At 35.1% G+C, this 27436-nt stretch overlaps 1 protein-coding gene across 1 annotated transcript in view; it reads right to left on the bottom strand.

Moving 5' to 3' along the window:
- Window positions 1-74: 74 nt before the first annotated feature.
- Window positions 75-27436, bottom strand: part of LOC145664821 (innexin inx2-like) — a 39362-nt gene continuing 12000 nt past the window's right edge. Inside the window, exons 2-3 of the mRNA XM_081731814.1 lie at window positions 20245-20309; window positions 75-3503 (exon numbers count right to left, since the gene is read on the bottom strand). Of these exons, the coding sequence (XP_081587940.1) occupies window positions 2327-3502 (1176 nt within the window). The 5' untranslated portion in view covers window position 3503; window positions 20245-20309 and the 3' untranslated portion in view covers window positions 75-2326. The remainder of the gene's footprint in view (window positions 3504-20244; window positions 20310-27436) is intronic.

The raw sequence follows: 27436 nt of genomic DNA, 5'->3' as shown, positions 1-27436 counted from the left end.
AGATCATGCACTTATTTCAACTTTTAAAACTGGGTAGTTCCTCTTAGTGTAAAAATATTATCCTTAAAGAAATTTGAAACAAACTTTATTCAATGAATCAGTATCACGACTACACGAAAGTACATAAATGTTTAAATATCAGGGAAATGTACAAAAGTATATAAAAGTTCCAAACTGAGTTACTACGCAAACTGCTGTTTGACAAACTTCATTGTTCAGTACCATATGTACTAGTTTACTGTTCATTCTCATATTAAAATGCATTCTATTCTGGAAGTTTACAACGAATGCACCTTTTTCAGTATTTAAGGAAAGTTGTACAAATGTCCATATATATATTTAGTGAATACATCGAAAAAGCTAGATCGCAGTAAGAATGAAATTTAAAAGCATTATTTTAAGTTTTAAATGGAAGCACAATTCTTATGGAACACCTTGGTTTTACGATTAAACCATTTAACAAAATATAACGAAATTATTAAATACCAGTATTTATTAAAGAATACCTTCTTACTAATACGCATTTCGGAAGTAACAAATATGAAACTTGAATGCATTATTTTAATACATATATAATAAGTAATCATTGAATATTTCAGTTTTTCAAACAAATATTAATTTACAATTTACAAAATTCACAACAACTCTTCGTTTTCAATGAAATGAAAATTTTGTTTCGATTCTACTTAAGAATTTTCGAGTATTACAAAAAAGTATACGCTTATGTTCTTTTATGTACGTATTGTTTACATTTTAAAAATTCACCAAATATTAAAAGCAAAATCTGGAAACCTTTTCTTCTATGATTTATTCCACCAAGAAGTTAGTGCTTTTAGCTTTCAAAACTTTTAATTTAATTTCACAATTTTTACAAAGGAGTTGAAACTCAAAAATAAACTTGCAAGTGTTATATAAATCAAGTTTTTTCTTTCTAAACAAGCTTCTAACAATGTTTAAATAATAAGATATTGGAATCTACGTCAACTTAAACTATAGCTTAAATTTCATCTTGAGGAATTTTAACGATCAAAATCTGTTATACATCTGAAACCTTCTACAATACTTCCATTAACATAAATATAACACTGATTGGAACTTATCATATCATTTTAAAATTAAGTTAATGCTTCAGAATATTTACTGCATTAAAACATGTGACAAATATAATCCACAATGTTTCCCCTCTATCATAAGATAAATATATATCGAAACCTTAATAACACAAAATTGCTAAGCTTTCTACTTATAAGATCATAACCAATAAAATAATTTGAAACTTTCGTACAAACTTTTAAGCTCATGTGTTTTGTTTGAAGTGATAACTCTAAACTTATCATTGCTCCCTGTAGCACAAACTTAATACAGAAATTATAGAAACCTAGTTTAGGCTAGGCAATTATTGATGATTTGTAGCCTAGACTACAATAATGAATAAAAAACGGACATAAGAATTTGCTTATCATATCAATTGAACTGTGAGTGACGAAAAGAGTTATTAGAGATTAACTATTCAATAGAATTATGAAAGCTAAGCAAATAAACCACTAAGTCATGTATGATAAGATAAACCACGAATTCTAGCAAAGTAAGGAGGAAACATTATAATGAGGCGTGCGAATCAAATCAAACTAATACATTTACTGAATTGAATTCAAAGCAGTAAGAAAGCGTCCCTAGAGGTTCATATTCTTTAGATGTTGTTAGTAATATAATATGAGAAAATAAGATGATAGCATTATAATAAGTGACACACAGATTACAAATTCAGAAATAATAATTACTTTTGTGATCAACATGTTAGAACGCAAGTATTAAATAAGGCTGACAATTTAGATAATAAAAACTCAAATATTGCCAATGATCAATCATATAATTCCATAATTGCGATTATTATCATTATTATTGTTGTTCAATACTATTTCATAAAACTGGTAAACAATGATCCCATCAAACAAATCTATTAAGACTTAATACAAGACATTCTTTTAACTTTTTTTTAAATAACTAAACAAACAGTTAAATGATATGTATCTTTAATGTTTTAGTAATTCTATCTGCAGCCAGATTCTAAAGTTTACGTTTTCAAACTCATATTAAAGAAACAAAAAATTTAAAAAAATGATCAACATACTCCATTCTTTTCATTCCTTTCTGGATACTGCAGCCAGCATAAAAGGTAAAATGTTTCTTTGTTTTTTCTTGTAAAATGTACTAGTTTTCCTTGAAATCGTAGTAAAGTAATAATAAATTTGTGTGGTACTAGCTCTAAAACTAGGCTTCTATTTCAACCGAATTCTGTTTCCCGTTATCGTGTAAAGCAAATGATTTATACCTGCCCATTTCCGTTCTCTTCCTGCGAGTCGGAAGACTCTTCCTCTGCGTAAGGCCCTTCAGCCTGGGCACCTCCAGATTTCCTTTTCTGAAAACGACGTTCTAGTTCCAGAATAAACTTCTCAAAGATATTGCGGTCAACATTTTGTCGTATCAACTGGAACAAGTAATACTCGGTGTAGGATATCCAGGGTAGTACTTCCATGATATTTCGACGGTCGGATAGTATGAACCTATACTTGAATACCTTCGAACGCAACCAATAGAATGATATGATGATCAGCTCATAAACGAGGTCAAGAACGGTGATTAATAGTAGCAATACTAGCCAAAACCAGATGAAAATGTAGATCATCTCGTTAACAGCATTTAGTGGTAAAATGCAAATGGTATTGTGGACCTGGATGCTTCCTGAATCGCCATATTTCCTAAAAGCGCAGTTGGTGACTAGTGGGAAGAAGGAAGACATGGAATCGATCCTGTTATTGGGTTCCTGGTTGGAAATCTTGATCATATCTAAGCCATAATTGATGAATTCTCCGCCGAGGAATACATTGATGAGATAGAGATTACTGAGAACATTTATGAAGTTGAGGCTGAGACAAAGAAAGTAATAATAAACCAGAGATTTAACGTTTTCGCAACAATAAATAAAGCTTTTAACCATTTTCTTTATCTTCTTTTCGTGGTTCTTAGAAGATTCATCCACGTTCAAATCCCGCATTCTAGATGATAATCTTCTCAGCTTCTTATCCGAAAGGATGGTCCAGAAGTAATGCGGGATATAGAAGAGCATGCCTTGGAAGAATAAGATGAGCGGAAACCATTGATAGTAAGAATGATAACGAACTTTGTCATTTTGTGCGGAAGCAACTGCTTCTGGATGAATTGCTGTTGTTCCATGCCTGAAGGTGCCATTGATCCAGCAATATGTGTCTATCACCGACTGACGAATTGGAGAACTCTCATCTTGGATGCAAACGATGGGATTTCCTACGAATTGATGGGCAGTCACCATAAGACAAAGGAAGAAGAAAAGTCCAGTTGTTAACTTATAATGTAATCGAAACCAGATGCTATCCGTAGATATCTTGTTCAACAAGATGATCCTATAGAAGTTACGGGTTCCTGTCAATAACTTCTTCAACGCCATCTTAATTTGAGGTATCATCCTGAAAAAACAAGAAAGTAGCAAAATTATATGACGTTATAAATGATCATAACAAATTATCTAAATAATAACAAAGAAAATCAACTAAGAATTATTGGAAATAATAATAATAGTAATGGAATTTTAATATTCCACACAGGTTAAAAAAATAATAATTGCATTTGAACTCTGCACACTTCGATCACCTATTGAAGAATGATTGTAACAGGTAGCAGTGAGAAATGTGAGGACGGGACTTGCTACTGCGCATTGAAATACAACTCACCAACACATCTGTTCCCGAGTTTTTAGAAAGTTTCAATTCCATAAGTAACAAGGAAGGATAAAATAGCGTCAGTTTAAGAAACAGTCTTTGGCTATTGGATTTTTAGTTCTACGTTGTTATTAGTGATTAAAAGGAAAAGAAATGTCGAAAAGTGAATTATGTACCAATCGATATAAATTAATCTAGATAACCAAAATGATATTGGTGAGTGTATATTGTCATGCGTAGTTTTCGAGGAAACCAAGAAAGATGTTTTTGTAAAAATAAAATCTGGCGGAATAAGATAAAATTGAAGTTTACTCTTATCAAGCGTATTACTATGACTCTAGCAAGATGACAGTACACAAAGTATGGTTAACGAAATATATCAAAAAATGATTAACTCTAAATTAATTTCTATTTAACTAAAATAATGTACAAAGATGAGACATGTATTAGTCTACAGATCATCGAACTTATCAAAATGGCAGGTTTAAATTTTCATGTGTAATGTTCGAGAAAATCGACGGAAACCTGTGACGCTAAATTGCACATGCGCAACCGTTTGAGTGGGGTGATCAAGTTCAATTTTATGACAGTTATGAGTCATAGTTTTTGGGCTTGACGGTTGTGTCTGTGTTTGCTAGTTTGTGTGGCTGTATTGTGAGAAATTCAGTGTTAAAATGGAAGCTGAACCTGACTGAGGTCGGATTACTACTTATAGTGACCAGCGTTTCTACATCAAAATCGAAATTCTACGTGGAAAAAATCCAACTGACATTTACAATGTTTTACGAAAGGTTTGTGGAAATAGTGTAGTGGACCGTAGTACTGTATCACGGTGATCAGGTCGTTTCCGTGAAGCTCATGTGTGCGGACAACCCACTGCGGACAACCCAGGAAGTCAAAGATCGTCAACTGCAACAGACTACACCTAAGAGATTATTGTGAATGATATTTTGAGAGAGGATTGACGAAAAACATTAGGAAATTGCATATGAGACAAGAATGTCTGTCACTTCAGTTTACAGTATAACTAGGAATGCAATGGATGTACCTGATTGCAATGAAATGAGCTGAGCGAGCTTAAACTACGTAATCATTCCTGGCCATTATGCAATAATAAATGCCATTTTTAATTGTTGACAAAAAAATCGCGTGAAAACTTTTTCCCCATGTTAAGTCTATGCAAGCGTTTTTCGGTGATTATTCCTCGATGGTACATCGGATTTTTGATTTCGACCTATGTTGTCACTCAGCACGACATACTCTATCAGCGTGCTAAGTTTGGTTGAGATCGGCCAAACGGTCTAGGAGGAAGCGTTTTTCGGTGATTATTCCTCGGTGGTACATCGGATTTTTCATTTCGACCTATGTTGTCACTCAGCACGACATACTCTATCAGCGTGCTAAGTTTGGTTGAGATCGGCCAAACGGTCTAGGAGGAAGCGTTTTTCGGTGATTATTCCTCGATGGTACATCGGATTTTTGATTTCGACCTATGTTGTCACTCAGCACGACATACTCTATCAGCGTGCTAAGTTTGGTTGAGATCGGCCAAACGGTCTAGGAGGAGTTCGCGGACAACCAAACGGCTAACCCGAGTATAAGAGCTTCGCTTCGCTCAGCTCAATTACTGAAAAGTTAAAGATGATAAAAATCGCTGACAGATTGGTTCCACATGATTTGAGTGAAGAGGAAAAGCATGTCTTCACTCAGATACTTCCCCACCCATCATATGGTCCTGATGTGAGCCCAACAGATTTTGATTCAAATCCCAAATTGAAGGAACGACTCCGTGGAAAACGTTTCGATATAATAGAGGAAGGTTTTAGTGAGGTGATCTGAGTGATCAGACAGCTCTGCAATGAAGATGCCCTATCCGGAATACAGAATTTACCAATAACTAACTGATTCATACTAGCTTTGATATATTCAATAGTGTCTGATTTTTCGATAGTGTATGAAGAAGGATATGTTAGATATCCGAAACTGTCACAATTATTATTATATTATTTTATAATAAAACGTTGTTTTGTTCAGCATTGGTATTTTAATGAAAGAATTTACCAGAATGTTGGGAAGCTTTCATAAGCAAGAATGGAGATATATTGAAGGCTCGTAAAGGTATTTTGTACAATAATTTATTTACTTCCATAACATCTTTCAGTGTGCAGAAGTTTTGAAATTACCCTCATATTATTGTTTGTTTCCCTAACAGTGACACACACACTTCTAACAATGAGACGTACATAATAATTACTTGTAACTTCAAACAGCTTCTGTAATTCAAGTACTTAGTTATTACATTGGAAATAAGTTCATGACTACTCGACTATCTTTTCCTTATCAAGGTATATTAATATGAATCCGATGACGTAATATCACACAACAGTATTGACCCTTGGTAGTGTTTGTTATAAACTAACGGGGGTATGGAAAGTTCGGGAATTGGACCAGCTTCGTTATGAGTAAAGAAATTAAAAACAGAGGGAAATTGTTGGAAATAATTTTCAATCTACAAAAAGTGAATTCTTTCAAATGCCGTAGCCTCTTGGAATCCACTTTATGCCAAATGAAGAAGCAACTTCGCCAGTTCAGGGAGGTTATTCTCTTAGAGTTTCATCATACCAACAGTAAAGCATTGTTAGAAAACGGATTCGTGAATTTCAAGATTCATTTCGCGTAACAATGTGCTTATGTATGTTTTTCCTATTATGTTCGCGTGTCGTTCCGTTCCGTTCGAACTACAAATGTTGCTTTTTCATACGTGGGTCGTCCAATATATGTTTCCCTAAGCTGTAAAAATAGTATTTTTAAAATACATTTGTAAACTATTCATACATGTGTACGTGGATCCTGGCTCACTTCTCCACATACTTCCCATTGTGATTCAGGCATTTGTTTCACGGTATCACCTTGTCCTAACCCTTTACAAAAATCGATTCTAGCTATTTAGCACTTTCCTTACATTCAGTTTCACTTATTCGTCACCAGGTCACAGGAAACCAAGTCGCTTATGTCGAACCTGAACTCTTCTTCAAGGAAACAAAATTCGACATAAGCGACCTGATTTCTTCTTTTTGACGATAACGCCCACACATACTCAACACGCTAAAAAGACACAAAATTGAAGAATTAAGGTGGGAACGGCTGTCCTATTCTCCGTACAGCCTCAATTAAGCGCCGAGTTACTTCCATCCTTTTCCGATGATAAAGTCTGCATTGCAAGGTGAACGTTTCAAAAGAGATGAAGAAGAGAAGCGCAATGTGAGGAGGGTGCTAAATAGCAGAGTTTTGATTTTTTGCAAATGGTTTGGACAAATTGTTGCAACAGTGAGACAGATGCCTGAATTTCACTGGGAATTATGTGGAAAATGTGAAGAAGAACCCACCTATAAATGTATGTATAATTTACACATGTATCTTAAAAAATAAATATTTTTTCTAGCTTAGGAAAACATATATTGAACGATCCATGTATAACAGAGGACGCATTACCAGTGTGGAGTGCAAGTGGTTGGAGCAATTGGGGAAACTCTCTACCATTTTAGATTCAAAACTATCTCTCTTCAACAATTTTCTTCCCATTCAGTTTTTGGTATGTTTACTCAGAATGGGGTCGGCCCATAGCCCTTGACATTTGATAGCCCGGTACTATAAAGGTAACCAAGAAAGGTCGGTCGCTTTTTGTGGAGGTCTGTGTCCAATCGGGCCTCACACCGTGAGTTGAATGCGAATGGAGATAACTGTTAGGTCAGTTGGTGGTGTGGGTATATCCAACATATTACCTGGTTGTGGCAGTTCAGTTACACCGTGAACTTGCGTAAGAACAGATTGAACATGGGACCTCCACAGAACGTCATAAGGGAATGTATGCTCTACGAGTTCAAACTGGGGTCAAACGTCGCTGCATCGGGGTGGATGATATGCCAAGTATTTGGTGAAGGTGTTCTGAGTATCCGGTCAGTGCAGTGGTTGTTTAACAAGTTTAAGGACGGTGACGAAACACTCGAAGACGAACCACGCTCCGGAAGATCGACACATGTACAAAATGAAGATTTTCAGGCAGCAATTGAGGCGAACAGTGGGCAAACCTGTGAGGAATTGGGACTACAATTCAGTGTGAGTGGAAAAAACATTCGGCAGCAAATTCATCAACTTGGAAAGCACCAAGCTGTATCAAGTTAAGTTGATGTGTCCCACATGATTTGACTCCGGAGCAGAAGAGAACAGGAGCGGACATGTGTGTTTCTTTGCAGTCTTGTCTGTGGAAGAAGCAATTTCTGGACAGGGTGTTGACATGTGATGAGAAATGGGTGCTGTACAAAGCTCCATGGTGCCGTCAGCATTGGTTACCATCTCATAAACCGGTTCCGAAACAGCAGAAACCACTACTGCACCAGAAGACGGTCCTCCTGTGTGTTTGGTAGACTACTCGCGGCATCGTGCATCGGAAACTGCTACCAGCTGGTCAGAGCATCAATGCAACTGTGTGCTGTCAACAGTTGACCCATGTAAAAAAACACAACTCAAAACTCTGGAGCCAGCAGTTCTGAATCGCAAAGGGATCGTCCTGTTAAAGGAAACGCTAAGTCTCACGTACCGAGGATGACCCAGGACACCATTCTACGCTTTGTATGAGAAACACTATTGTACCCGCCATACACCCCGGACATTGCACTGTCCGATTATCACCTGTTCTATTCCTTGGACAATCATCTTAGAGGAAGTCTGTTGAAATCGCTAGTAGAGGTGAAAAATACACTTCATACCTTCTTCGCTTCACGGCCCACTACGTTCTACCCCGACGAAATCCATGGCCTTCCAGAATGTTGGCAGAAGGTCGTGGACGATGATAAGGATCTTTCAGGTACGTCTAAGGTGACATATTGATGTTTGAAGATGGTGGGTGAAAAAGCGACAGAACAAGTCTTGGTTACCTTTATGTAAAAATAGTGAATATATGCGTATTTCTAATGCATAATATTTTCTTAACAATGCTTTTGCATTTAACAAGAAAAGATATCAAAATACGAGTCACATACAAACCGATAGATCTAAGTGCAACAACACGACTTTACCAACTGTAAATCATCATGTGTAGTTTGTTGGAGAACATAAAAATAATAATTGTTGGAGAACAATAACAATGCAATCTGTTGTAATATGCTGCAGTACATTCACAACAAGGTTTTTATTGTGGTACTACAATATGACAACACAGAGAACTGTTAATGAGATATAGACGAACATTACGATCTACTCTTAAAACTAGAAATTGTATTTAACTGTTATATCCAAAGATGAGGCGAAACAGAAATCGATATATATCACAACGAGTGGAACAACATAAGGCTCTCTTGAGAGCAAATTCTCATGTAGAATTTACGAGAAATTCGGAGAAAAATAGTTTTTATTGCACAAATGATATAACATTTCTTGCCAATAATATCATAATCAATAGTTTTCAAATCCTATTGCTACATTATATTTATTTATGTTCTATAAATAAAAAAATAAATTTTTAAGTAAAAGATTTTAAGTGTTGTTTTCTTTGTCTCCTAACTATGACACGCACTCTCCTAATAATAGTGGCATACAGAGTACATGTAAATTAGGGGAAATAAATAAAAAATAGAGTAAAAAAAATTAAAAGTTAATTTAAAAATAGATATTTAAAAAATAATAATTTTTTCTATTCTTTTACTAACAAAGATACACGTAAATATATTTTTATTTGATTTTATTTAATTTAGCTGTGTAATGAGTGGGCTTTAGGATTTAGCATTTAGATTTCTGGGCTTTCGGCATCTATGGCCATTTAGCCCGTCACGTTTTGAGGGATGACGCCATCGGCGAGCACACTATCCGAGGAAAGGGAAGGAAGAAACGGCCTGGGACCTATAAGTTAGGTACCACCCCGGCATTTGCCTGGTGTGAATGAAGAAATCCCAGGAAAACCTCATTCGGGGTGGCTGACCAGAAAAAGCGTTTTTCGACCGAGTGCTCTCAGCGGCAATCGAACCCGGGACCGCTCGCAACGAAGGCTAGAGAGTTAGCGACTTCGCTACGCGGGGCCACAATGAGTGAGGTAGTCTGCTGCAATGTGAAAATAGTATCTGGACAGTGGAAAGCTTTTAATATTGATTTTGTGAAAGTCTCTATAGCGTATAAGCTTATACTTTGCATTTATTTGAAATAAGAAAGACGAATGAGGAAAGTGGACAGTCTTCACACCCACCCATATCGTTTATTGCTGCTCCCTGTGTAGAGGAATGTGTGGTGGAATTATTTATGTGCGAATGTTATACAAACTGCACAACGTCATGGAATTGTTGGTTGCATAACAATTGACTTCCTTTCGCAAAACTGTTTGAACTTTCGTTCCAGCGGCGAGGCCGTAAAATACAATTTATTTCACTTATTCTGAAAAACAATCTAAACACTCATTTACTCCCAATCTCTTTGTTCCTGTAAAATGTGAAGAGCAGTTTTTATCCCTGCTGTGTCATTCAGTAGCAAGTTCAGGGAGGGAAATTTCTCGTAAGATACTTCATGTCAAGAAGTTAAAGGACTTGCTTCTTAATGATGGAGACATATTGCAAGAAAAAATAAAGTTGTGTGGATACAAGAAAGTACCACATCATACCTCATACAAATAACGTAAATTGTTGTTCTGTATGGTTGCGAAACATGGTCACTTACTCTGAGGGAAGAACATAGACTGAAAGTATTTGAGCACAAGATCCTGAGACGAATATTCGGGCCCAAGAGGAACAAGAAAGGGGAATGGCGGAAACTTCATAACGAGGAACTACATAATTTATACGGTTTACCCAACATTGTTAGGGGCGTCAAGTCTAGGAGGCTTAGATGGGCGGGTCATGTAGCTAGAATGGAAGAAAGTAGAAACGCTTTCAAAGTCTTGACTGGAAGACCAATCGGAAAACGACCATTAGGAAGACCTAGGCTCAGATGGGAGGACAATATTAAAATGGAATACAAAGTAGAAACTGAATGCAGTTAGCTAAGGATAGAAGTCAGTGGAGAGCTTTTATGAACGCGGTATTGAACTTCCGGGTTCCATAGGCCATAGAGTTAGTTAGTTAGTTATAATTAAGTGGAAGACACACGTACCAAGCGGGATTCATAATCAGTGGGTATGGCATATGGAATGTAAGCTTGGAAGTAAAGTGTTGGATACCAAGTGTTTTCTTTGTCAGGCACACATTAAATGCACAAAAAAGCATAGAGGATAGTACAAGAGAAAATATCTGGATGACATTACACGCAGTCATATAATCGGAAGACTTGAAATCCAGCATACTCAGCGATCTGTGTGTGCAGAGTTGAATGTAGCGCGTAGTGTAATTTTGTAGGGTAACAAGATTCCAGGAAAGGCAAAAACATTCGAAGGAATATAGAGTAGACGAATCACCACAAGAAGCAATTTTTAACATTAAACTTGAACTACATTGGAGCAACACTGTAGTAGTTTGACATTCGCAGAATTCTTTGGGACCCATATATTTCTACGACTTGTGTACTGACGGCTGCATAATATTTCCATTACGCAAAGCGACCCACTACAGGTTTTCTACTCACACAACGACTCCGTGAGAACCACCTAACGTGTTCTTTGGACCACTGTGACTGGACCAAAGAATAGTGGGATCAGCTATTCTTTCTGATGAGTCTGGTGCAGAGCATATAATTATTTTCAATGTTTTCTTATCTATTGGGACCACAGATACGTTATGGAATCGCATATTTTATGAAATAAGATCATTATGGTTTGCAGTAGCATCTTGAACTGCTTGCATCGGCAGGATATTGTGACGGGTCTAATCTATCGGAACACTTCTCTGCGACTATATATGTGACCTCTCAGTGGATCCATGGCCTTAGTTGTCTAATTTATGATAATACTTAGAGGGTGAAAGTAGCAGAGAAATATACCGAACACTAGGATATCACATGTTTGGATTAGTAACCATATATCCCGGACCTTAATGCGATTGAACATGTCTGAGACGCCATTAAGCACAGGATTGGAACACAAATTCCACCACTCAGGACTTTGGATGACCTGCGACGGATAATTTGCAACAGTTTGATGCAATTTCAAGAGCTGTTGGTTGACCTTATTCAAAGTATGAGAATGCGTTGTATACCCCACGTAATTGTTCCCAAATTGAAATCACATCCCAAATTGAAAATTTCTGGCTATGTCAAACGGGACTAACGTGTAATCTAGAAATTGAACTAATACGGGTTAGATGCTTTATAAGTTTTTTAATGTGTTTCTGTGTCATTTAGCCATCAGTGTAAAGAACAAGTATCCCTCCATAACATTCGGTTCCGCTGATCGTCAACGTCCCTCCGCCTTCATTCGTGCGTCATTTTCATATGGTAGTCCTTAACTTCTAGATAAAGTTTCTACTTTTGTGGAAAATCTAAATTTCCACCCCAGTTTTAATGTACTTGATATCACTCAGGGAGCACTTATTTTCCTTCTATCCATACATATCAATAATAACTATATTTTGTTTTCGTAATTAAACGAAGTATTGATTATTTTTAGTAAAAATATTGTTATTTTTATTAAATTCTTTAAATTAAGATTTTATCAATAATAACTCATTCGTTGGGAGAAACTTGATTTCAGTGTTTCATCTATTAATGAACAGGAGGAGGTTCTAACGCGAACCTTTGAAACTTTAAAGAAGATTAGCTTCTATTTGATTGGATAATTGAATGTGTAGGTACAAAATATTATATGAATTTATCGTGGATAAATATTATATACCGCGTCATGAAATCATGTACTCGTGTTTTGCCGTTTGCAGTACATTGCATATTTAGTGGGTAGTGAAGAAAAAATTGAGGTTATGTAGTTGGAAATAAGTTTAAGATGAAAACATCAGTTTATGATAGGGTCAGACGAGACAGTTCTTTTTAATTAATTGACGTTTTGCTCTGATGCCTTGGTCATATACATTGTATTTGATTTTGGGTTGCATATTAATATAAAACTATTTTATGGACATAGCAGGTTTACTTTCAATGTTGAGCCTTATGATTGCTTACCACAGCAACATCATCTCGCACCAGCGACTACCGAACAAGCAACAGATGTTTAATTCAATTTACTAAATATACTAAAACAGAGTTCCCGAATTAGTGGTCCGATAATGGAAAAAAATATAAGGGAAGATAATAATTCTAAGAGTATTTCTAGTTCCTAAGGTAAGTTTCTGAGTACTGGGTGACGTTTTCCGAGAACTTACAATCTTTATTTCAGCTTTTAACTCTTTCAGTTCTAACGTCCATTCTAATCGACATTTAGTTTATTGTCTTACTTCTTATTTTTACAATGCAATGCTCTAAACAATGTTTGAAAACATTAGATATCTAAGATAGATTGTACTATTAATTGGATAACTTGCCATCTGACGATTTTCTGTTTTATTCTCCGAAATACAGAAATATTTCTTTTAACAATTAAAATAAAACTTGGTTTAAATGAGTTAAAATCGAATTTCGCGAAATTCCTCCTAGTCCATAATCTGTAAAAGGTGCATTGTTAAAAATTGCAAATTCCATGACACAATGGTTTTGAAAATTTGGTATTTAATAGAGAGGATGTTAACGTCCACCTTCAGGAGTGAGACAAATGAGGAGCGAGCACTAAAAAACAACCCTGGGCCAGGCACGTTATCCACATGAAATGCCGACCCTGAAAGAGTTAGTGAGTTTAGTTCTTACAGATGTTACACTCCCCTCCCAAAGTACTCAGTTAAGCTCTCATAGTCTATTCCAACTTACATTATAAAAGGAAGTCATTTCTACTCTAAGATCGTTTATACATTAAACTGTTTCCACAAGTTAATTGTTAACGAGTTTGCCTCTGATAAACACGTTTAATACCCGGTGAAGTACAATATTTATCAGTGCTCAAGGTGACAGGGATTAAAATGAAAACTTTAATTAGGGAGAACGAAGTTCCGTACATCTATAAAAAGTCAGATTTTACTTCGACTATCATACTGACATTTTTTAAACATTCATCAACTTAACTTCCTTGTAGCTATATTGTTACCGTAACGCCTTTGGCGCGGAAGATCCAGATTCAATTCTAGGTAGGAGCCCACCTGATTTGGATCCCACGTTAAGCTTCACATCAACGTCTCATATAAACTTGATACTGAAAGGGACGCTAAACTCCAATCCAATTAACGAATCAGCATTCATCAATTGGTGTAATTTTAACGCTGAAAGTACACACTCTGTTTAGTAGGATCCGATCACACTTTAATTTATATTATGAATTGATTATACCATACTGATAGACGAGACTCAGTATAAATTCAGTTCCCAGTGTCAGCTATCAAAAGCATTATTCAGAATTTATGTATGTGCTAATTTGGGTTTTCGGTTAAGGTGTAATGTTGTTAGGGGCGTGTTTGATTATATATGGAGTGCTCAGAGCACAAAGGAATTAAGTCCAATTACCAAAGTGAGAGAGAAAGAGACTTGACTTTGGGTTGTACGCACGATTCAGTACATAGAAAAGTTAACACTACTTTTTATATTAGAAGAGACACTTACAATATTTGTGTATGAATCTTTTGAGATCTGAAAGGAGTTTTAGATAAAGAGCTTTAAGATGAATCACCAAACCTGGACTTGATTCCCTTGTGAACTGAACACATCATATGTTTTCCGCAGTACAGTTGGATTTATTTGGATTTTAGGATTTAGGAATTAGATTTCTGGGCTTTCGGCATCTATGGTCATTAAGCTCCTCACGTATGAGGAATGACGTTCCATGGCGTGTACCCAACACGGGGAAAGGGAAGGAAGGAAGCGGTCTGGGACTTACAAGTTACGTACCACTCCGGCATTTGTCTGGTGTAAATGAGGAAAACCCATGAAAACCTTATTCAAGATGGCTGGCTTGTAAAATCTTTTTACACTTTCTCGACTGAGTTTCCCCACCGGGAATAAGAACTTTAAATTACTGTTCTTAAAAAGCACATATTTTCATCTTACAATAAGACAGTCGCGTAGTTATAACAATTACTTTTAAAATCTTATGTAAATAATTTAAATACTCCCGGATCCTCCAGATTCTATATTGTATTTTGTGTATCGACATATGAATATGTACGAAATTGATTCTTCTGTTACACAACTAGTAGAACAGTTAATGTTGAAAGAAGAAGAAAAGACAACTTATTTTTTTTAAAGAATCTTTTTTCCAGAAGTACATATGGAGCTACGATTTTCCTGTTTATAATATAACGATTTGAACAGAGGTCTAAACATTCTACCTATATATATACAGTGATGATATCATGTTGTTTTGTCTATTCCTTGAGTTTCAAACATCCGTGTACAAGAAACATGATTCATAACGATCAATAAATTCCTTCCCAAAGTAACGCCCGTGTCAAGCAGAAAAACAACTCCTTGAAATGTAATCGGACGTGTTTTTTTTTTTTTTTTATTTTAGTAAACAGCTAAAACAATGGACAGTTAAGGGCCAGAAGTCATGGCGTATATAAGTGCGAGAAAAAATGAAACAACTTTCCCACAGTCTTACAGAGAGTAGCAGTGGGACTTCCCTTTCGATAGCCACATTACAACCGTTGCATATATTTAATCGAGCTCTCGTGGTTAAACGGTTAGCGTACGCGCCTTTGGCATGCGATATCGGTGTTTGATTGCCGGTGGGAGCTCATGTGGTTTGGATTCACGTTAACCTTTAGGTCCACGTCTCATATAGCATCAGTGGCGGCGATTGGACGTTAAAATTGGGGGGACAAGACATGATCTGAATGTATATTAACGTTAGTTTTCCTGGTTGATGCTAACACTTAGTTTGACAAAATGTTGTACAACTAATAGGATCGTTAAAGTAAAGTATATCGTATTTCATATTTTATTAAGTTAATTGATAAGAACAACACGAGTATGTAGGTACTAGCCCTTTGTACTCTTAAACAACGAAAGTGTAAGAAGAGATTTGATTCCTTGCTCATGAACATCTTAAAATGTTGTTTGGAAAATTGTGTAATCAGGTTATATAATAACAAATTTACAAAACAAATAAACAGAAAGGATAATATTAATCATAGTAATGAATAACGAGTCTTGTTTTGTAGAAGTTATATTGAAAGTGGAGATTAATGAACAACTTAATTTTTAATTCCACACATGCTATTAAATGTATGTTATTACACTTAGAAAATGAAAGACAGTAAATACTACAAGCATGTGCTACGACTTTAAAGCAATATTTGCTTTTCTAGCTTCCCGAAACATGTTTGTTCCCATTAGATGCAGTTTTCACTTTCTTGGAACACATTAAAACACAATAGTATTTAGAATCTTTCCACACTCCAGTTATAGAAAATAATCCTGAAATCTAGAATTCTGTTGAATTCATTAAATTTAATACTCGTACACCCCTAAACACACTACTTCACTCATATATTACACTGCAAAACAATGGAAAAAGTAGAAGTTATTTCTTATTACGCTCTTTTTAATCAATATTCCTTACTTTACAAAAAAAAAAAAAAAAAACATTTTAGGAACTGTCAATCTTTGTGCAATTAAAAAAACACCTTGTGAAGTACTTCTTTTTTTGCGAAACGTTCTCAGTAAGTTTCAAAGCGACTGACTAACATATCGAACCCTTGTAAGAAGGGGGTATATAAGCAAAACCTGCTAAATCCATTTTCGAATTTTATCTAGGAACGAAGAAAAACCGACGCCCTCATGTTTTCGGAATTGTTGAACAACTTTTTCTGTTTACTGACTGATTTCACTCATTTGTATTAAGTAGTGACCACTAAAAAAAAAGTTCAACAATTTTGAAACATAAGGGCGTCACTTCTTAGTTTCCTGACAAAATTGAAAAATGTGTTTAGCAAGTTTTGTTTCTATATCCCTGAATTGAAAGTATGCTGGAATTATTGTGCTCCAATAGGTCAATCTTTGGGTTATTTTCCGAGGGAATTAAATGCAATTCCTGTAGTTTTCTTAAGTTCACGGGAAGACAACCAATACGTACTCACGTAACGGCAAATATTATATGGCACCATTTTTTTCTATGAAACAGTAATACATACAAAAACTTTACACTTCCAAATGAAATTATATACATTAATGGGTTACTTCAAAAAGTGGGGGAAACTGCCCCCTTTGCCCCCTAATCGCCGCCCATGTATAGCATCAATACTGAAAGGGACACTAAAGTGAAAATCAAACCATATAATTACCCAATAGTAAAGTATAGTAAGTTACAGAATATAGAATAACTTACAAAACGCGCAATACACTATTTTAGCCGTTGGCGAGTAATGCAAGTAAGAAGTATTTAAAAATCTACAGACTTTGTTAAGATAGTCTTGATCTTGTCCTTTCGTGTCCCGTGTCCCACTTTGGCCGCCTTTGAGCCCAACGCTTTATTTGGAATAATTTTAATCAAATATTGATACGAAACATCGTTTTGGAAATAACAAACATGCATTTCTGCATGCCTCATGCAAAGTGAAGGAATCATACAGTGGCCACATTTTCTATATCATTAGCCTTAGAAGGATACAAGTTTAAATTTTAGCTATGCTATTGAATACATCCAGAAATGAGGAGAAGTTAATAATGATTGCTAGCTGAGTGTCCATTCTTGGCACGGGGAGAATTAATTTTATGAGAAGTATTTGATAGATATATACGATTGTCTTGTCTCTAATTTCAAAATATTTGTTGATGCAAATTTGATTTCAGTAGAGTTAAACAAACTCTTACACAATCACTTCTGAATAACTTTTTGCAGTTTGAGAACGTAGCCGTCAAATCGGCTTCTCGAATTGGCAAATTCACATTTAATACGCTAGCATATAGTATACAAATTTCGCGGCTGTATGATGAAGCACTTTAAAACAAATTGGTAATAATAATGGTAAATCTTTTAATCAACCTACATTTTCTGGTGAATGGTAATAATATGCATAAACTTTGTGTTGCAAATAGTTCAGGATACATAGAGAATATTCCATCAAAATTTCAAATTTAAAGATTAAGAAAGCTTTTAACATCTCTTTCTATGCTCTTACGTGTTTAATTTACAGAATGCTTTATATTACCCATGGTCAAGAGTATGAGGAGACCACGAGTGTCAAATTTCTCTTACCTACGCAAAATTGTTTCGAATATCTAGTGATGACGGGGAACCCTAAGGACCTTATTTCTTTCGAGTCATTTTTCGCAAATTTGTCTTATGCTGACCCTAAAGACAATGAGAAAAATTGTAGAATATTTCAAGCTCCTACGCTCAAATATTTTGAACATCTATATAATGGAAAACATTCCTTCAAGATGCTTTTGCCTTCTTAGGAATTAATTTCCTTGAAACTGTGTTTTATTCTAAGCTTAGACTTCAAGGATCACATTTCTACGAAATTTCAAGTCGATACAACAAAAGGGCTTAGGATCTCGTCGAAGTAAAAACTTCAACGCCCTCTTTTACTTAATACGAGACGATTTTCATAAATGTTATATTTATTACTAACTTACAGTTCACTGACAACGTTTCAGTATACAAGCATTGAAGTTGTACCAGCAGCAGAAAGAGTTTGAATACCTTTCGTCCATCCTCCATGCCAAAGTTTTATATAGTAAAGTTTGCTGAAGGAGAAGATTTGTAAGAAAATAAATTTCCTGTATGTAACAGTTTGGAAGATCCGATAAACGCCGAATCGAACCAATACACGGATAGATCTTCAACAGACCTAGTCGCCTACGAAGCTCTATCTTCAAATTTTCGGGGCAGTTATTTTACAAGGATGGTGGTAGTGAAGGTGAATTCACACTTTTTCATGTTTCTAAGAACGTTAAACCTGTATGCAACCAGTATTATATTTTGGCACTGCGGACTTAAATAACATCGGATGATCAACATCCTGGTAATGGAATGTTTTGTGGAAACATTCTTCTTCCTCTCATTTCTCCTCTGAAATAAGATCCATCAACAAGGGTGCTTACAACTAGTAATAAAAATATTCGCATATAATTTTTGGAAGCATGTAATAAATAAAGCATTAATATTATTATTAACACTGTTATTTAAGTGTGTAACAAACAGTGAGAACTATATATAATCATAAGGTTCTTTTTCAGAAGGATGACCAAGGTAATCAGGATACATATTACAAACGCCATCATTTCTGGTTTCCGGGGTTAGCATTCATTGCTTTCAGATTCCCAAACTATGGAATCCACAAGTATTGGAAGTTTTATACAACGGCTGTCAGTCTGTCTATCGAAAGATATTAGAGCACAAACAGTAAAATATATCGAGAAATGCTTTTCTAGAACCGATCCAGCATCTCAACAATAGGTTTCATTTCCGCCGCTTTTCCTCTATTTACACCAAACTTGGTAACAAACAAACAAACAAAAAAAAACTATTTCAGGTTTCAACATTAATCAGTACAGAGCGAAACGGTAACAGATAGGACAAAATGATCATCTAAAGAAAATATATCTTCACCCGCATCTCTCTGCTAAAACCGGAAGTGGTAAAAATTTACTACTACTTCTGGATTCAACATTGATATCCATAGATCTAAAATGGTAAGAGATAGGACAACAGTTATTTTAGTCAATTCATCATCCATAGAATGCGTTCTATTTGCTTCGCTATTTCTCTATTCAAACTAGTATTTGTAGAAATTAACCAATTCTTATTTCAATGTTGATAATTGTAGATCAAAAACGATAAGACATTATAAGTAGTGGCCTTTTATAGTGGCCGAGAAAGAGCCTTTATCTTTCTAACCAGAAAAGTAGGTATTTCTCTATTACAAAACCAGAAATTGGAGAGGTACCGTACTAAGAGTCACTTGTTTAATTGTTCCTATTTATGGTTTAATGCTATTTTTTTTTTGTTTCTTTCTCTTTTTTGGCTTTATCCAATTCAACTATTTTAATGAAGTCAGATATAAGAGGTCTGTATATACAAGAAAATGTGTTAATTAATGCAAGTAGGTGTTGTTTGATCCATTTTGTCTTCTAGAATGAGTTATTGAATGTGAAGTTCTTCATTTGCTTGGTTTTCTGGCAGAACAGTCTTTATTAAGCACACAGAGATGTCAGATATTAGACTAAAGAAAGTTTAGCATACGGAACTCATGATAAGGAACATATATACTCAATACTTTTTTCAAAGCAAATATTATAGTTAGTGTTAAAACTAAGCTTTAAGACGATTGGAGACTATTTATTCGACAACATAACATAACATCTTTCTAATTTCTTTTAACTGACGTGTAAACCTGCAAATAGTGCACGACGAGTAGGCCGTTACTTTGGTATAGAAAATTGTTTGTCGATTCAAGAATCACAGATGTTATTTCTAAGAAAGAAATCTTACATACTTTTTAAGTAAATATCTGCATATTGTCAGATTCCTTGGACCTACCTTGTTTGTAGAATAAGATTTCACAGCCAGTTATTAGAACTCTTGAATACTCAACAGAGTGCTTGCTGGAAAGAAAAGTGAAGTAGACAAAAAATTTCAGAATATATTTCCTCTACAAGATGGAACAAGAAAATATTTCATAGGCATAGGTTGACAACTTCTAAATATCTTTGGCTTTTATCTAATAATAAAATATCTTTACGTTAAAATAATAAAATTTGCTTTATAGAACAAGAAAGTATCAACGTTTTGCATATGTATTTGGATATGCATACGCTATGTTCTATAGAAAAACTAATATATCGAACTGCAAGAATTCGAAATCCTGCGTTCATTTTCCAACAATTCAACCCTATTAGATATTCATTTCATAAAAAGACCAGTGGAGAATGCTCCAAGAACATTGTCAGAACGAACTTAAAAATAATGTAGAGGTGGAGTGGGAGGATAACTGTGATTGTTCCTACATGTAAAAGTAAATCTTTTTACTTGCCCCTTCTTCTGTTTCTTCAAATACTCACAAAATATCATCTCTCTATGACTTACGGTTACAGAGATATGGTTCCTTAAATCTCCCGAAATCGGAACCATTTTTTGGCCAATATCTCGGGAACGATAAGTCATGGTATTGGTGTTAATCAATACCTAAGAGGATGGTAGACATTTTGGTACCGATATTAACTTGTGACCACTGGTCAAACCAGTGGCCAGTCAGACAGTGCCTACCGGTTACTATTTGGTGCGAAAATAGTTACCATCCTCCTTAGGTATTTAACAACACCAATATCATCTCTTTATAACTTATGGTTCTCGAGATATGGCTCCTTAAATCTCCGGAAATCGGGCAATTTTTGGCCAATATCTCACCAATTGGTCAGGAACGGTAAGAGTGACGTGAAAAGTTCCAAGTTCCATCACTTTCTAAGGTAGTTTTTGATGTTCTATCGAATGGAGGTCTCAAAATTAAAAAAACAAAAATCACAAATAACAGACAGATGGACAGACACAGACAGACACACAGACATAGAGAATTCAGTAACGATCTTTTCAAGTTCGTTCAATATATTCTTGGAAGCCTCAAGTTAACTAATCCGTAAAATTTAGTGCCGCACAGGTCATGTGAGTTTAATCACGGGCCGACCTTGAAATATCAACAAGAAAGAAGAAAAGAATACTTGATTAGAAAATATCCTGGGTCAACAATTTTTGGTTCCACAGTTAAAGCAGAGAGTATGGCTACCTTTTTAAACTTCCAAATTATGCTAAGCAAACGTATATGGAAGTCTTATAGAACAACTTTGTCCGTCCGTCCTCCCAATGGTCTGTCGACAGATATCAGAGAAATAACGGTAAGAGATATCGAGAAGCGGTATTTTGCAATTGATTCAGCGTCACAAGAATATCTTCATTTCGTCCGTTAACAGAATATTCAAACTAGAAATGGTTCAAATTAGTCCTTTCCGGTTTCAACATTTATCGACATAGAACGCAAACAGTAGCAAATATCGCGAAATGCTTTCTTTCTGTTAAACACTTCTCTATGTTCGTCATTATGTCCCACCATTGAAGTACCTTTTCATGCCACTTTCTTAGATCCTGTAGGTGCCACTGAATTACTTCCTTTTTTAATTCTAAAATATATTCTTCAATATCGAGCATTTTTACATTCTTCGCCTATAGTTCTTTTCGTATGTATTGCTTTCTCTATTTTTGCCTTTGTAACTATCATGTTCCATCTCCATGGGTGAATTAGGTTGTCCACTATAATTGTAAAATAGCACCTCTTCTTCAGAATCGGACAATAATTAGTAATCTTTCGTATTCACTGAATCCTTTCCTTATTTTTCTTTTCTCGATTTATCTTAGATTTCTTTTTCTTTTTTTTAACTCAGGCTGAGGTACAGTTGTGCAATCGTCTAAAATTTCATTTGGAGATTGGTAATGCAGGGTGTCCATAGTTAGTACTCTATACAAATCTTGTAATTGTGTCTGGTCCAATAGTGAAGGCTTGTTTGATACTTGCATTATGGTGTGACTAAAGTTTTGCTCCTTTTCCGTAACTTGGTCATCTATTTGTAATTCGTTAATCTCTGTATGTCATTGTTGAGCTATACAGGCACTAGAAAAGTGATGCAATCCTGTGCATTTTTAACACCTCTTACCTAAAGCTGGACAATTATCTTTTACATGCGAACGCCGACAATTCAGCCATTTAATAACCTTTCTATCTTTGCTATCTGAAGACTCTAATGATACCGAATAACCTAGTTTCTTCTTTGTACTTCGTTGCGAGTCACTGGAATCTGTAGAATACCATAATCGTGGTGAGTTACTTGTAGTAGTATGATATGCTGAGAGACCTTGGACTTCTTTCCTTTCTCTAGTTCTATTATGTTGCATCATGTTAATTGGAAGTAGATTTCGCTCAGAAACACTGCTGAAAATCGTCATCTGCTCTTCAGTGCTTTCAACCGCCTTAGCAATATCAACTATTTGTTGAAAATCAAGGGAACTAGACGCCAGTATCTGCCTATGAGCTAAATTATTTTTCATGCCGAATACAAACCGATCCTGTAAAGAATGGTCTAAACATTTATCAAAGTTGCAGTAAGCAGCTTGATTTTTCAACACCAATATAAATTGGGCAACCGTTTGATGTTCCAGTTGTGTCAATTGATGGAACTTGAAACTCTCAGCTATTTCGTTAGTTTTAACTCCATAATGCGTTAACATATGCTGTTTTAATTCTTCATACGATTTTTGTGCTGGTTTACTTCGCGTGCACAAATTTCTCAACTCTTCATAAGCTGGATCCCCTATGATGCCAAAAATGTTGCTACTTTCCGATCCTCCGGTAAAGCTGCAGATAACGCCACCTGTTCGAATCTCTCAATGTAAATTTGAATTATTTCTGTTTCCACGTCAAAAGGTTTGAAGTTGCTAAATGAATACAATTTTACTATTTAAAAGCGTAATATTCTTTATCCTACCGACTGCGCCAATTACAGCAAACATTTTTACTGTAATTGTTAAAAGTAATTTCCACTAAATTATTTCATTATCAGCAGAGCAATAGCTGTGCATGTAAGAGGAAGAAGGAGAGAAATTAAAAACAAAACGATTGGGTAGAATATTACAGTGTACATTTCGATTATTATTATTATTATTATTATTATTATAATTATTATTATTATTATTATTATTATTATTATTATTATTATTATTATTATTATTATTATTATTATTATTATTATTATTATTATTATTATTATTATTATTATTTTTGACATCCGCGAGAAATGTTAGGTTTAAGAATATTAGTTGGGGCGAGAAATGTTTTAAATTTGTAATATACTTACTAAAAAGAAAAAGAAGTGAGTTGCTAGGTAGATTGTTGTTGTTTATTGAAATTGGAATATGCAATTTGAGATTGGAATACAGGGCATGGATTAAGGAAAATATCAAGAGATATACATTTGTAGTAGAAGTTGATGATATTTAGTATTGGAAGATTACGACATTGTGATTAGAGTGTGTTACGAGGTTTAATGAATAAAGGTATTTGAAGGTGGTAACAGGGTTGAAATATATGGAAGCTAGTCAATTTGAATATATATATTGCTCTCCTGATAAATGAAATAATTTAGTGGAAATTACTTTTAATAATTACAGTAAAAAAGATTAACACTTTCAAACGATTTAGCGTCTCAATACAACATTATGTGACCAGCAGATTGTTCTAACAGAACCGAAAGTGGTTCAAATTTATTTCCTCGATTAATCTATTATATTTTTACAATGCTTTTTATGTTGACAAGATATTACATTACTGGTAAAACATATTATCCTGAAAACTGGCCTTGCGTCACTAGTGCATGTATGTTTACTTCTTGGTTTAGGTTGTCTTCGTATTCGATAAGCTATGGATATGACAATTTCTGGATTCTTAACGTCTGACCACATATTTTTTTGTTTAATGGAAGATCTCCGTCCACAGGGTTATTGTTTACACCCAAATGGCGCAGTTGAGGAAGGCTCTAATACATGGAAAAGTTGAACAGATACAAACCTCCCAGAAATTAACAAACGGTGTTATAACTTATTTTCGTATACACCAACTGCATCTCAGTTTCATGATCATCTGTTACAATTTGTTGTTGTTCCGGAAGATAAAGCCATGCTGCCTCATTCCCCAAAGGGGGTGCGTGGTTGATTGCGATACCTTCCTTGTCTTTACTCTTCATTTGTCAAATGAAAGCTTTTGAATTACTATTGCCATACATTTAGGTTTAGCTGTTTCCGAGCCTCATCGCTGCCCAGCCTGTGAGGATCAGACTACCAGTGTCCTGTATGATCTATCATGTATAAAGGGAACTGGTAGATATACCCAACACTCCGTCAATGGTATAATACTTCGAGACCTTAACATTGATGAAATTCCTTAAATATGGAAACCTTCTGGCTCCTATCGTTCAGATAGAAATTAACCCGGTGGTACGACATTGGTTCCATGCATGAGAAGTAAATGCTTATTATGGGACTTTACGTGCGCTGATACATACGCTCATTTAAATCTCCCTCTGTCTAAAATAAACACTGGAGTGTTACTAATCACACAGAGGCTTAAAAGCAAAGAAAATATAACAACCCTCTAGAACATTCTTTTAAACCCCAATTGCAATCAAGACTAATGGCACTTGGGGAACGGGATGAAATGTTGAATTTATTTGGAGATAGGAAGACGCCTTTTTTGCGTTTTAGGCGAAGTTCGTTCTACATCTCTCTAGATATAACGCATAGCTATTTGTATCGAACGTTGCAACGAGTCGTCGTTCCTTGGCACTTTAAAACCTGGAAAGGAACTGGTTGATGCGTTTCTTCTCTAAAAAATATTCCTTTAATTTCACCTGTTTTAATAACTTGTAATTTTAATTATAACTCATTTATAAAATTGTAAAAATTAAAGAAAAAGAGTTTGTCACATTGTTATATTTTTATATTTCAGTGAGTAACAATCAAATAATGCTATAACTTTCTACTTAAAACTAATGTTAAATTTTATGTTTAATTGGAATTTCTAGTATATATTTTAAAAACATTATTTGTGGTAAAAGACAAATAAAATTTAAAAACAATATAAATCAATATAATTATGGCTGCGCAAATAGGAAACCGTATATTATATATCATTTAATATTGATTGTTAGTGACTAGAATTTCCTGTATCAGATGTCCTGAACAATTAAGGGTGTTGCTTCCTGTTGAGTCACTATTGTTTATTTGCAGTAACTTCTCCAATGGAATGTACTGACGTCACGTCGTTTCGACAAGCATTATATAATATATTTGATAAACATTTCATTATTATTTTATTACTTCCTTGTAGTACGTAGTATGTTACTGGCAGCAGAAGTTTCTATGGAAGTGATTCTCAACCCTCAGGAATGTTGGTGGCTCGTAAAGTTCTCACATCATACTTCCGGTTTCAATATTGATTCGTTACAGAAAAAAAATTCTCAGATAGATCGAGAAAGTGGTTTAATATGCAACAGTGCCATGCCGTGGGGGAGCGAAAGGGGTGACGGCCCCTGGCACCGGGCCGCAAAATTCGGGAGGAAAAAAGAAACGAAAGGAAGGAAAGAAAAAAGAGAGAGAAAAAATTACTTGCAACATTACTAATATTACTTAAATCCTCTTCCTGCTTTAGGAAGTGGTTCTATAATGTTACTCATGTTAGGAAAATGCATGTGCACATATATAAAATGGAAGGAAAAAAGAAATAAAAATGCTCAAAATAAAAGAAGAAAAAAGTTTATTTTTCGAAATTTTCTTAAACTTCTCGCCAGCCATGGTGGCGCTTCGTGGCTGTCTGTCGACCACCCTCTCATGTACGAAGACGTCGTTGTATAGTCTCGCCCCAGGCGCTGATTTTTCACGGCACGGAACTGATATGCAATTAGTGTCCCAATAATAGATTTCATCTTCAACTGTCAATAAAATAGTTCTAAATATTTTACAAATATCCGTTATAGAGGACATGCAACTCCTAACTATAGTTTAGGCGAAACAAGTTTGAGAATAATTTAGTTTCCGGTGGTGGGGTATAATCACCAACGAAACATATAAATCTATATATCAATCGATTCAGCATTACAAAACGAATCGATCGATACCAAATTTAACTACTTCCGGTTTACTGAGCCTAATTTAGTTTCGGAGGGTTGGGTATAATGAGCAAAGAAACATATACAATCTATACATCAATAGATTAAGCTTGTTAACACGAATCGATCGGTACCGAATTTAACTACTTCCGGTTAACCACTTCCGGTTTACTGAGCCTAATTTACTTTACGGAAGTGGAGTATAATCACAAACGAAACATATACAATACATATATCAACTGATTCAGCATGACAAAATAAATCGATCGATACAGATTTTAACTACTTGCGGTTTATTGAGTCTTATTTAGTTTCCGAGGGTGAAGTATAAATAGGAACGAAACATATACAATCTTCTCCTATAGCCTAACCGGCATAACCGTGGGACGTAAAACTTCGATTGAGCTTGGCAATTCAAATCGATGGATATTGATTTTAATTACTTCCCGTTTACAGATTTTTACTTATTTATTTACCGGAAGTGTTGCATAATCAGGAACAAAACATATTTATTTAGCTGAACGAAGAAATAAAACTTCTCTGTATTGCCATAGAAGCATGATTCACATCTTGTTGGAAAAGAAAATTTTATTCTATGCACTGTATCCAATACGTCTCAATATTGCTTATAGATTGGCGACACATGGTCGTCAAATTTTGCAATTTGTTAGTCTACATACAGAACGAAACAACTTATAGCTTATTCTAAAGCAGTTTTCTTCATATGTGCATGGCCGACATATCAAACCCCTAATAGCACAATTATATAGCATGTATGCCTATCATATTATCTCAGTTACAAGGGAATGTGTCTAGTATGTGCCTTATGTACCTCTGAGGGAGAAATCACATGGATGACAAGTAATAGTTACATTCTATGTCCGCCCCTAGGCATATGCCTGACATGTACCTGTGGAACGTGCCTAGTATATTCTAAATAGTCTATGTTCCTAATGCCGTAAGAGACAATGAACCACGAAATTACTCCCCAAAAATATGTTAAATCGCCTATATCCTTAATGTGTTTA

This window comes from Thermobia domestica, chromosome 11 (genome assembly GCF_964235325.1).
Source record: "Thermobia domestica chromosome 11, izTheDome1.hap1.1, whole genome shotgun sequence".
Lineage (NCBI taxonomy): Eukaryota > Metazoa > Arthropoda > Insecta > Zygentoma > Lepismatidae > Thermobia > Thermobia domestica.
This window is presented reverse-complemented; position numbering and strand designations above follow the sequence as displayed.